Consider the following 13958-nt stretch of genomic DNA (forward strand, 5'->3'; position numbering starts at 1 on the left):
TCCAAATATGAAATAATGATAATGTTTAATGTTATATGTATAACTTCATCATCAATAATCTTAATAACATTTTATATAAAAAAAATTCCATAGTAATTATTATTTTTTTTATTACTGTCCATACTTGGAGAATTTTCGAAACTTTTTTGATATTCTCAGGAGAATTTCAAGTTTGCCATGCGGCAACACTGTGCGTTACTGATTACGTCCGTTATACTTTCCATATTGTCAAAAACGTTACTATCATTCTCATCTTTCAAAAAAGTACCAAGTTCTCTTCCTTAGTGTCATCGAAAGTATCATTATATCAAGCTTTCTCCGTTTGCGTAGGTGGCACTGAGGTATTGTTACATAATTCATCTCATTCTCAATTTCAAGGCACCGTGCCCACACCACATCTATTTCTCGTTCTCTTTGCATTGTGCCGTCGACCGAACATATCATTTTTCTCGTCTCATATAAATTAACGTTTCATAGCAAATATACCATTTTTCTGCCTGTGTTTCAAATTGTGTTTTTTACATGTTGTGGCAATTCTCATATATCATGAATTGTACCTGCCATAACTACATCATTAATTTCAGTAATATATCATCTTGTGGTTGTGAGTTTTTCGTCTGAGCTGATCGCCCGTTGGTCGTAAGTCCTCGGGATTGCCGCACATTTAATATCATATCATTGTATTCTTTATCGTGCAAGTGTGTGCATCCCGAGACGGTGGCATGATTGTTTAAAGCCACCAACGGACACCAGTCTCCAGGTAGTCGGCTGACGAGCCATATTATTGATTATTTATTATTTATTAATTATTAGTTCCTATTATTCAAATTTGAGTTTATTATAGTTTATTATATTCTGTGTATTATATATTGTGTAACTAACCAATCAGGCCATTAATATATTATTTCAATCATAACTGTTACCAACTTATTCAACATCTTCAAATTACCTCATATATAAACCTATTACCATTATAACTATAATAAATAAACTTGTGGATCTTTCAGAGTTCCTTCATCTCCAAAAAATGTATTCTGTGCCCTAGTTTGTTCTAATTCGGACAAATAATACTTCAAAACAAATTGAAGGGATTGAATTAGTGCAGGATAAACTTTCTACGATTTATCTCCTTTAACTTAAACGTTTATAGGCATCCCCATGGTTCGTACAAATTCGTGCTAAGATTTATCAATCTCTCCCCTTGATAATAGACGCTCATTATTACTATCTAAATTTTTACATAATTTACTTATAGGGGAGATTGGCTGTCAAAAGCTCCTTTCCCTTATTCCTATTAAAACGAACTTCTATAACACTAAAAGTATAAATTTATTAAATCCTACCTCTCATGAAACCAACTGTATGATTAACAGTCCATCTAATATTTTAATGGCTGCGGATAATTCTATTACTTTTGATTATGTTTAACACCTCTTATTTTCACATCTTTCTTTGTTGTAATTTACCTAAAAGATTATTTTCATTTTCATCTGTAACCTTACAATCGTTGTATGTATCTTAGCTTCTAATTTTGTTATAGTTATGTTATAGGCCTAGGTCTGTTTGATTGAATAAATAAATGTATGACATTTTAATACATGGTATACGGTTATTTATTTAATGTTGGCTATTAATATCATATACTAAATTACAGGCACATAGAAACAAATTGAATTAAATCAGATGCTGTGTACATCATTTAGTGAAAAAAATATATTCTTTTTACTATGTTTCTTAACAATGATGACATTAATAAAGAAATAAATAATAAATCTATTACACTTTTGAGTATGATAACCAACTTTTCAATAGCAAAAAATTGTCGAAAATATATCAATTTGGTTTATTCTCTACTAATTAAAGAACCGACATGTCAAGATTCCATGGAGATCCAACATTGCCCAGTAAATTCAAGACCTATGTATCAAGATGTTAAAACCAAAAACTGCCAGCCATTTAAAGTCGAACCTCTTCAAGAGATTGTAATTGAAATACCAATTGTTCAAGATATGGAGGATGAAACCCCACCAAAAAAATCTATGGAAATTCATAAATCATCAAAACGACACACATGTGGTAAGGTCATATTGGTAGAATACCCAATGTTTAGAAGACAAAGTTTATGGATAACACCTAAGCCTTCATCCGTCTACAAGGAACATTATAAGTCAATACCTAAAATTATGAATATAAAATACTAAAATATTATTGGTTTAGTTAGTAAACTTTTTTTTATGTAAAAAGTGTTGATAAATCGTGGTCGTATGAGATAAAACTAGAAAAAATTTCAGAATTTCCTAGTTTGTGCTGTTGAAACTTGTGTGAATCAGCTTAGTGAGGTACGATGTAAGAACAACGTAGTGACCCGTCAACGATCCTACCATATGGGGTCACAAAAAGCTCAACTAGATCGACATTACCACCTTACCAGACACTAATATAATATGCTGGGCGGGGAACAGAGATGGTTGGGTACAAAAGCCTTTTTTTTTGTACTTCCGAAACTTCATACTAAAAGTCTGTCATTGTTTTATTAACAAAGTTAGGGTACCCACTGCAGAGGTTGAGGTGGTGGTAAAGAAGAGCCTGACTTGTTTGACCACGAAACAAAGTATGCTATTATTTTACTGTATTATTTCACTTCAATATTTTTAAGTAATAATTTTTATTTTCAATTTAAAACTAAAAACGTGAACTTGTAAAAACCTAGCGATGATTATTCTTCATAAGTTTCACCAATACAAAGCAAACCATATCCAGCATATCTACAATATATTAAGTTTCATCACCATGTTTCAAAACGTTTATGAATTGTCTGATTGTGGCTTTATATACACAGGTATAAGAAGATTGAATGTTTTTCAAGTTGGTCTTACATAATTGGAAAAAATACTATATACTAAGTGCAGTGTCGGACTGGCCAGGGAGGCGTAGAGGCAATCACCTCCCGGGCCCTTGATCATGTCATATTAGTACAAATTATTTATAATACATAATATTAAATATAATGATAAAGTAGCTGGACCAAAGTAGCTAAGATTTGCATCGAAGGTCTTGAGAGTCTTAATGATAGAGAAAAAAAATGCTAAAAGTAAGAAATTGTATTTATTTATAAGAAGTACTTTCCAATGTAGTTATAAATGAAAAATAAGTAATTAATAGGGAACTGATTTGAATGCAAATTGCATTTTTTTTCTGAATGTCCGAAAACATTGGTTTCCAAACAAAAAATTCATTTCATACAGCAAGGAATTAAAAAATGTAACTTTTATTTTGCATTTTTTTTGCATTTTTAAGACTATTACATTTTTAGAGCATTTTTTGACATTTTTAGTGCATTTTTTTATGGTTTTTAAGTCATTTTTCAACATATTTTCAACATTCATTCTAAAAAACGAAACATTTATCATGTTACGAATTTACGAAATTATTGTTGACACGTGTAGACACAAAATGCATACATACAAGTTACAACAGATTATTACCCACATTAAGGTAAAGATAAAATACGATCAACTATTTATCTAAATTGTAGTTTTGTATTGCACTGTTGAATTGAGTCATTACTTTATCGTTTAGTATCGCGTATAGCCTCGTCGTTAACGTTTTCGAGTGATTTTCGTAGATGTATTTAGTTTAGTTTTGTTTATTCCACGAAGTTCTTGAAAATGCCTAAGGCCAAATCTTCAGATGTTTGTCGTTTGCGGTCATACTTTCAACAATATGGGGAATCAATTTTTTCTACAGATGGAAGCGTTCTTTTTTGTAAGATTTGTGAGGTTAGAGTGGCAGCCGAAAAAAAATTTACTGTGACACAGCATGTGGGTAGAGAAAAACATTTACGTGCACTAGATATTCAAAAAAATAAAAAAAGTGAAGTTGTTCAAACATTAATTAATACCGTTCCAGAAAATAATGCATTTACTACAGATCTTTGTACTGCAATGGTATCTGCTAACATTCCTCTTTCTAAACTGAACAATGAAAATTTCCGCAATTTTCTTTCAAAGTATACCAGCTAACACATTCCAGACGAATCCACAATTCGAAAGAACTATGTAAGCAATATTTACAATAATACAATAAATTCTATTAGAACTTACGTGGAGAATAAAAAATTGTGGGTGACAATAGATGAGACTACAGACGTAGATGACCGATATGTCGCTAATGTCATAACCGGCACTTTAGAAATTGGATGTCCCGGTGAAACTTTTTTATTTAATTGCGAAGTCTTAAAAAAAGCAAATAATGGTACTATAGCTAAATTATTTGATCAATCTATAAGCTTGTTGGGGTCAAAGGGTATTAAACACGATAATGTACTCCTATTTCTCAGTGATGCAGCACCTTATATGGTGAAGGCAGGAAAAAATATTAAAGCATTTTACTCAAAAATGGAACACGTTACATGTTTGGCACATTCTCTACACAGAGTAGCTGAAGAAATACGCAAACAATTTCCCGAAATTGATGCTTTTGTTTCGAACGTAAAAAAATTTTTTTTGAAATGCCCATCTCGTGTATTCAAATTCAAAGAAATGGCGCCAGGGATACCAATGCCCCCTCAACCAATACTAACTAGGTGGGGTACATGGTTATCGGCAGTCATATACTTTTGTGAAAATTATCAATTGATTAAATCTGTTGTGATGGGGTTTGATAAAGAAGATGCCGTAGCAATTGAAAATGTACAAAAACTTTTAAATGATAATAATTTAGAACTAAACTTGACATTTATCAAAGCAATTTATGGAAATTTAGCAAAATAACATAACTACATTGGAAACATCTGGATTATCGTTAGCTGACGCAATTAATATTATTGCTCAAGTACAAAATGAAATCGGAACAGACAACAGTAGTATCGGAAAAGCTATTAAAAAAACTAGAAGTTGTAATTGAAAAAAATACGGGATTTAAAACAATGAAACATATTTCAAATATTTTGGAAGGAAAAGCAACATCTCGAAATAGTACAATATCTGAAGAACTAACTGCTGATGATATGGCTCATATGAAGTCTGCACCTATGACGTCAGTTGACGTGGAACGAAGTTTCTCGAGATACAAAACAATACTGGCCGATAACCGTGGAAGATTTCTGTTTGACAATATTAAGCAGCACCTGACTATACAATGCTATGAAACAAAAGGTAAAAGTATAACAAATATACCTATCTAAATGGTATACCTATTACATTTTTTATTTTTTAGGGTAAAAAGAAGATGAACAGAAGATAATTGAAAGTTAATTAATTAAGGTTATATTGTATTAAAATATTTTTTATTAGATTTATCATAATAATGTGTTTTTTATAAGTTTTAAATTCAAAATTTTGTTTTTATTGAATATAAACCCATTTTTAAAGATTTTTAAGGCATTAAATCGTATTTTTTAAGGCATTTTTCTTGTTTTTTAGAGCATTTAAATCCGTTCCCTAGTAATTAATATCCTTAGTAAGCAATTAAATTAAAGTACTTTCAAATAATTATCGATCTACCAAAAAAAATGGAAAATTCTGAGAGATAACTACCAGAAAAATGTGTAGTAAACCCCAGACTCTGGAAAAATTTAAGAGACTTTTTAATGGTTCAGGTGGATCAGTAATGTCTTCCTCCTGAACAGCAAAAACCTGCAGGCTCTTTGGACCATTTCAATGCACGACAATAATTACATTTTAAATTCATATTTCCTATGATAACATGAGAATCATTTCTATAATCTATTAATTTGTCATTAGTAAATGCCGACATTTCACGGCGACGCCATGGAACACGTCGAGGTTCAACTAAATTTTCGTCAATAGGAAAATCGTGAATATTGTTAATAATATTAACTAAATTACTATCATTAAATGTAAAGTTGTTATTAATATTGTTTTATTAATACTACCAACACTATTGGTAATAGATATATTATTTAAATTATCATCATTATTATCGCTGTTAATATTGCAGTTATCTGGCGAGCCATTAATATTTTGACTTAATCTGAGTAAACGTTGGCGTTTTATTATATTTGATGAACGACCTAAATTAATTTTCCTTTTCATTGTGATAAATTTTAATAATTAAAAGAAACGAATAAAAATTTAAAAATTATAGAAATTAAATTAAATTTAAATTAACTTATAAATAGTACTGTTTACTATTTAAATGCAGGCATCTTGAATATTCGACAATACATCGATACACAAACTTTAAGCAGCGTTCCGACTTTTACGAAGCTTCACTTAAAATGTCGGTCGGTCCGTTCTTCGAAGCCGACAGAATCATAATGCGGTGAATTGATAACAAATCATCTATGGAAAAATATGCGATAAATTGCGTTGCGGATGCGTATATCGAACACATAATTATATCGGCGACATCTTTTTTGTATTGATTTAATACGCGGTGGGTCCATCCATAGTATATAATCCAGTGGCGTGGCGACAAGATTTTATAGTAGGGGCGAATACATTTTTTTGGTACCCACCCACGTCTTACAGATTTGTATACCCCCNTTAACCAATTCTAAATAATTATAATAATAATAATAATAATAATAATAATAGTAAATAAGAATTCTAGAATAGTATACTGCAGTTGAATGACAAATGTCATAAAGGTAAATTAATTTATTATTTACCCTTAGATATCACCCACTAACATAAGCACCCATCCACCCCTGGGTTGTACTAGGGGCGGTTGCCCCAAAAAATATACTTCGCCACGGCACTGATATAATCTAAGTTTTCCATTAGCAACGAATAACGATTTGAACTATAACGTCACGCAACGGTGCTATACTGATATGGAAGGGGAAGTTTGGACGGCCACGTCTAGCCGCCGTCCGTTGCCGTACCGCGAACCTCAGCCATTAAGTCTACATAACAAGTCATTATTTATGATAATTGATAACTCCTTTGTTTTTAAAGTTAGAGAATCGATCAAATGTCATAAATCTTCTCCGCAATGAGCTTTTCAATTTAAAAAAAACATCATAACGATCGGTTTGGTAGTTTCCGAGAACATATCACACAAAGGTATTCATTTTCACATTAATTATTTTTATTTTTAAGATGATGTCCACGCACTATTTGTTTTCTCTCTGACCATCAAGCACCATAGCAAATTTCACGTTAACAATAATAATTATAATCATAATAATTTCTTAAATAAAAATTGAGTAAAATAACCTCTTATAAAATTTACAACTGGATCAACTTTATTTAACAAAAATGATGAGATTTAAAAAAATTTGTAAAAATGAACGGGTTTAAATAAAATATGTTTTTACAGTCAATATTTTTCTAAAATAAGATATACAAATTGGCTATTTTTAATTTTACAATATGATATGAGGTTTTTTTATTTGTGTCTGTGTACAAGATAAGTAGTCGAAATAATGTTTTAATTTTCAACTTCAGCATCTTGTTTTATAGAAAGTGAATTTGGTTGGTGCATTGGAGAGGTCAAACAGTTAGATCAGAAGTTTTCAAAAGCCGCCTGAAAAAAACAAAAAAATTTAAGAAAAAACTGAGTTTTTTACACATTATTGGGTTTTGGTCAAAATTGATTTTGGTTGTAACTCTAAAACTCTTACTCTAAAACAAGTGACATACATCACATTTTCTCTGAACATTTATATTAGTATTTGCTATACACAATAAAATATTCAAATTGTGTTCTACGCCGATTTAGCTCCTACAACTTGGCGGTAGGCTACATCGACTTGCGGCGTATAGGACGTACGGTTACCCCAAATGATTACATTTTTAGCGTAAGGCTTTATAAACACGTTTATTATATGATTAACTAAAACGGGCGCCCAAGATTAAAATACTAATATGACAATAGCGGCTGTACGATTTACAATGATCGCGCCAGTTTAAAGGTTACAAAATTACATTTATACAAAGATGACCTGGTTTGAAATAACATGCCGCGGGACTGCATCACCACTATCCTCCTCCTTCGGAATCTCTATCGTAATGGCAGGAACAGGGCCGGTCTGGATCACTCTCAATGACAATCGTCGATGGCCGGAACGCCGCACGGGGTGTATGACAATGACACAGTGAGCCAAATAAAAAACAACACAGGCTCGGGGTGGTTAGGGACGACGACGAGTTGCGTCCAACTCGACCGCACACAAAAGACAACAAGACAGACTCCAAGCTCGACCGTATTCGCAAAACGGCGGCGGCCAGCGGCGCTAGGTAGGGGTAGGGGATGCTCTCGAGCTTCGGCGCCGGCAGGGCGGTGGGACGAACCGGTTTTACGCTTGCGCGGCGCGACGACCGTTCCGTGTTCGAACAAATTGTTTTGTTTTGAGCTGTCTACGGAAATTTTCAGTTTCCAATGTTTTTTAGGCTTTTTTCATGTAATCATTGGTATATTATGATTGAAAAAACTAACCTCCACCAATCCCTTAACATATTACATATATTATAATTTATTTAATAATATTATAATATAATATTATTTTGTGTACAGTTTACTGTATTATATTAATATATTATACTTACGTTAGTGAAGAACTTTTAAAAATCAACATTAAATTTTAAATTGTATTAACGCAACTACACAACAACGTAACAATATATAATTATAATTGTAACATGTAGTATACATGCTTGTCGACACATTACTTATCGGGTAAGGTCGTTTGCACCATAGAGTAATTGTTCGAGCCAAGTAATTAATGCTTATCGCAGGACGCTACTCTGCGCGACGGCGACATCTTCCCTCCTCTTCCGACCACTCATCCTCACTTTTTATGCCGTTATTAAAGTAAAACGATTATTATAATTGTATTATTGTTAAATTTGTTTATATGTATTGTAAGAGGAGTCCGTATAAAACGTAGACTATTAAAAAAAAATGTTTTCCTTTATTACTTTATTTTTTTTATTGAGAGAGAAACGGTCATTGCGACGAGTATCTCAAGAAATGACTGAATATATAATATCTGTACGCAGGTCGTCTGGCCGATCGGCGTACACACAAACACACACACACACACAATACAATTAATTAATAATACATAAATAGTAAATATCGCTCGACCGGTCTAGATACGGGTAACGGTCAATTCATATTGATCGAGAACGCCGATCACCAGAAAACCCGTAATTACACAAAAATATAAATTAATATAAAATATAAATCCTACAGTATATTCTCTTTGTGTTTGCCTTATAAATTATCTGTCGGCCTTTTGCCTCAGATAGTACTATAATATTATCAATATTAGATAAGAACTATGTTTTGTTTACATTCAGCGGCCAACGCCCTACATTATTATTATTATATTGTCACTCATTTTTTTAAAATTATTATTCATGTTTTTTGGTCCGCTATTACAGCGATCTATAGTAATGTTATTATAAATATTATACCTTGTGATCTGCTAATATAGCGGTCCGTGAATTTTATGTGTGGTCCGCTATTAAAGCGAGTAAAACAAAAAAGTATTTCTTTAATTTATATTTTATGGTGCACACAGTTGCCGATTATTATTATTATTGTTATTAGTATATTGTGTGTCGCCATAAAAGAACTGAGATGCTAAATAAAGACACGATCTCCAACTAAATCGTAAGTCTTTTCTTTATTATTATTCTCTTCGTCAACCTTGGCAGGTCGTTGTTGTCAACGTTGGTGCCGTCAGATTCCACGCGTATGTCCGCCAGCAACGTAGATATGTACGTTGTGTGAGAGGCCGCCCTATGTCATCAGGTGGACGTCATGTTGATACTGCGACCACATCGGTGCCATCAGTAGTTGCCCCATAAGTTCGCCAGCACCGTACTTGCGGTGTGTGAGAGGCCGCCCCAGGTCGTCCAAGTCGACGTATGCCAACAGCATCAGTCAGTGGATCATCTCAAGACTTCAATAGGGTTAAGGTAATTGTTTAATGATTAACCCTATTGTTGTGAGCTCTGTGGTCATTGCACCAAATTGAATCAGCCACAGAGACCCCCTCCCCATAACTAGCCTGCACCATACTCACTCCTTCGATAGTTCTTTCCCGTCCTCGCTGTTGTGAAAAGGCTCGACTTATTAGTCATTCCAAAAAGCTTAGTCAATATTGTATTAAAATCATATCATGAATCAATATTTAGTGGACATTTCGGCATAACCAAGACAATCGCAAAATTAAAACAAAAATACCATTGGGACACGATGATCAAAGACACCACATTTTTTATTAACTCCTGTGTTTCTTGTCAATTATTAAAAACACCGATAGGTAAAGCATCAGGATTACTGCGACCATTACCAATAGAATCAGGAAAACCATTACCAAGATTGACCTTCGATTATTTGGGACCACTTCCTCCTTCTCACAGGAAAAAATACTTAATTGTGGCAACATGTAACGCAACTAAGATGGCCTTTGTAGCAAATCCAACAGGAGCGGAAACAAAAAACTTTCTAATGGATTTAATAACATATGGAGTTCCGAAATATTTTTGCAGTGATAGGGGAACACATTTTAAAAACAAAGAAGTAGAGGAAGTGTGCAAAAACTTAGTAATTACACAAATATTTTCTAGTGCATACCACTCCCAAACAAATGGGATGACTGAATTAATGAACAAGTTAATATGTAATAGTTTAACACACTATGTAAACAAAAATAAAAAAGACTGGGTCTTATACAATAAATTAGTGGTATTCGCATATAATATATGCCCGAGCTCAAGGTTAAAAGTTAGCCCTTTCTTTCTATTGCACGGTATAGAGGCTAATCAAACATTAGACAATAAAATTATACCAAACAATGACAATTTTAATCTAATAAAATCCCTAGAAACATTACAAGAAATCAGGAAGGATATACCAAATATAATAAGAAAAGAACAACAGACACAAACATTAATTTACGATAAAACTCATAAGACTGTTAATTTCCTACCCGGTCAAAAAGTATTAATACAATTTCAATTTCAAGAAGCAAACAAATCAAAAAAATTAGCATAAAAGTATAGAGGCCCTTTTAAAATAATAAAAAAATATTTGAGGTAAATTATGAAGTAGAATTAGTATTAAATGGGAAATCAACTACTGATATCATACACGTACAAAGAATGAAACCTTTCACCGATAGGTAAATAATAAATTATTACTAATCAATATGCATTATTTTATAGTTTGTTTTAGAAATATGTATCAATTCATGATATTGTTACTAACATGTGGCAGAATAATGGCAGAGGAAAAACTAAACATAACAGTATCCTCAGGAGCATTTTTTAACGAAGTACCAGAAGTAATTGAATATGAAAAAAGTATACCACTTATTTACACATAAAAAATAATACAGAGGAACAAAATTACATAGACAACTTAATGGAAATTTAAAACTATTGAGAACACAAAAAACAACTATTGCTACATTATACAACAATCATTAATATTACTAAAAACACTTAACACGAATATTAACGAAAATAAAAAAAATATAGAACAAACAGGAGAAAAAGTAGGAAATATTAAAAAAAAATAAAAAATAAAAACAAAAGAGGAATACAGATAATTGGAGATTTCTATAATTTTTGGTGTGATATATCAACAGAAAAACAAATAAAAAATTCTGCCTAAACGATTATAAATTAAAACAGCAAACAGACAAACTAAAGGACGTTTTTGTATAAGATCATAAAGATCACCTAAATGAAATAACATCGCAATTAAATAATTGCACAACTGCGACAAGTAAAAAACTCGAAATTTTAAAAAAAAACATTTTTAATAGATTCCTCAACGAAGACAAAAGGAATGAGTGGTTAGAAAACACCAAAAACTGACAAAAAATATAAGGGATACAGGAAATTATTTTTTCATTCACAACAATGATCATAAAAATTATGAATTACGGAAGAGTTGTAAGCACGCAGTTACATTGCCAAATTGGAAAAATACCTTCAATACTTATAACAATAGACACCATACACTCAGATTTACAAAAACTTTCCGAAATACTAAAAAAAAGATTTATTCGAATTAGCAATAAAATCAGTAATCTTTCCCTATATTACAATATCCCAATAACAGAATGTCAATCTTCAAAACACCAATGTAGACCTAATAATAATAATAAAAAAAAAACAACAGAATAAATTTTTATTTTATTTTATAAACACTACTACTAAATTACTAAACGACTGACTGAGAGTCAGGGTCATGGAGTCGTGTGTAATGAGTACATATTTTAAGAAAGGTATGTGTAAAAGTCCCAAATTCTGAGTTAAAAATATTTATGATTAAGTCAATGAATCATCTTTGAGTAATAATGACGATGACGGTCCGAAGCATTGAGTGAATAGTGTACATTTTGTGTTTATGAAATGTGTGAATAATTCCTATAAAAGTGTGTTATATATATATATAGTGTGTTTATTACCAATGATGATATAATATTCCATAGGCAATAAGTCTAAACTATTAACCTCTAAGGTTAGTTCTTCATATCCCAGGTGTCAATTATTACTACAGCATACTGAGTCAGATGACATACAATGATATTAAACATGTAGATACAAATTGGATTGAACATAAAATATGTTACTAAATACAACAGTAAGTGTGGCACTGTAGTAAGTAACATTTTGAAATTAAGCATTTGACTTTTTGCTATGCTTGTTGTGCACTGCACATCTTTGTTATAGTCCTAAGCAAATGATAAAATGCGCAATGGCGTAGCCAGGATTTTTCAAGGGGGGGGGGGTTAAGTAAAAATTAAACTTAGTTTTTTACAGTTTTCGTTCTATTTGTTGCCCAATTGAACTATTCAAAAACAAAGTTCAGTTGTGAACTTGTGAAATGTGAATGTACAATATTTTATAATTATAATATATTATAAGCACTATCAAATCCTAATAATATTATGAACATAACTAGGTATAATATTTACTATTTATCTACATCAAATGTATTCTTCTTGTTTTTATGGATAATTTATTCAAAACGTCTTCCGGCTGTAATATTATTTCTCTACAAATATTCAAAAGTGCCAAACCGTTTAATCTACCTTCGGAAGTCGTGTTCAGCAAATAAGTCTTCAGACGTTTCAAACTAGAAAAAGACCTTTTACTACTGGCAGTAGTAACTGGAAAGGTTGCTAAGATTTGAAACAATTTAAAAGTTTATGGAAAATCGTTTCATTACATTCTTGAAGAGCGTCAAGGGCATTTTTGGGAAAAACTTGTGTCTGTAAAAATTTTTGTTGCCATGTTTTTATTCCTCTCTAATTTACCGCAATCCAAATCATCTTGGTTAAATTATCTTGGTCTAAGTTGTTTTATATTATTTTCATCAAACTTGCCATTTGAGGAAGGTAGAACACATGTAAAATTTTTAAGCATAGTTTTATAAGATAAAAATTATTTAATTAGTTCATTTATAAAACTATCAATAAATGGAATAAATAGAGAAATCCTAAAGTAATCTTCAGGAGAATTCTCTTGTACATTGCAACGATTTTTTTGAACATTTATCCTACGAGGCAAAGAAATTTCAATATTTAATGCATCACATTTAGTTTTAACTTCATCAAATATACATTTAAATTCACTTTCTGCGTTTTTTCTTATAATTTCAATAATACATCTAACACTCTCCGCATTCTTAATAGCAACAATCAGATCTATATTTTTAGTTTGGAGATGTTTACTTAGTGGCAAGCTTATACCAAATACTTTCGCCAACACAAATGTTGCTAGTATAAATTCTGGCTGTTTTATAGAGCATAATAATTGATATACTCCCGACGAAGAATCCTTATCAAATCAAGAACATACTTTTGTTTAGCCGTCAATAATAGCATCAAATAATTCTAGAAAAACAAGTATAGAGTCATGACGGTGCACCCATCTAGTAGGACAAAGTTACTTTAAACGTTTAACATTTGAAGAAGGACATATATATGATATTGATTCTGTTAAGACATTATTTCTTTTAGG

At 31.6% G+C, this 13958-nt stretch overlaps 1 protein-coding gene across 1 annotated transcript; it reads left to right on the plus strand.

Moving 5' to 3' along the window:
• Positions 1-4927: 4927 nt before the first annotated feature.
• On the plus strand, positions 4928-11253 carry LOC111027727. The gene is made up of 3 exons (XM_022306139.1): positions 4928-5156; positions 10244-10527; positions 11158-11253. Exons 1-3 carry the CDS (start codon positions 4928-4930, stop codon positions 11251-11253), a joined length of 609 nt encoding a protein of 202 aa, XP_022161831.1.
• The last annotated feature ends 2705 nt before the right edge of the window (positions 11254-13958 follow it).

Source organism: Myzus persicae, unplaced genomic scaffold (assembly GCF_001856785.1).
Source record: "Myzus persicae strain clone G006 unplaced genomic scaffold, MPER_G0061.0, whole genome shotgun sequence".
NCBI classification, from domain to species: Eukaryota; Metazoa; Arthropoda; class Insecta; order Hemiptera; family Aphididae; genus Myzus; species Myzus persicae.

What these genes read in the sequence shown, in the direction of transcription:
- LOC111027727 (XM_022306139.1), top strand. Translation starts at nt 4,928, where the DNA reads ATGAAACATATTTCAAATATTTTGGAAGGAAAAGCAACATCTCGAAAT. An exon ending in ACAATGCTATGAAACAAAAG is followed by an intron (nt 5,157 to 10,243) that starts GTAAAAGTATAA and finishes AAACACCGATAG; the next exon opens with GTAAAGCATCAGGATTACTG. An exon ending in AGGAAGTGTGCAAAAACTTA is followed by an intron (nt 10,528 to 11,157) that starts GTAATTACACAA and finishes AGTTTGTTTTAG; the next exon opens with AAATATGTATCAATTCATGA.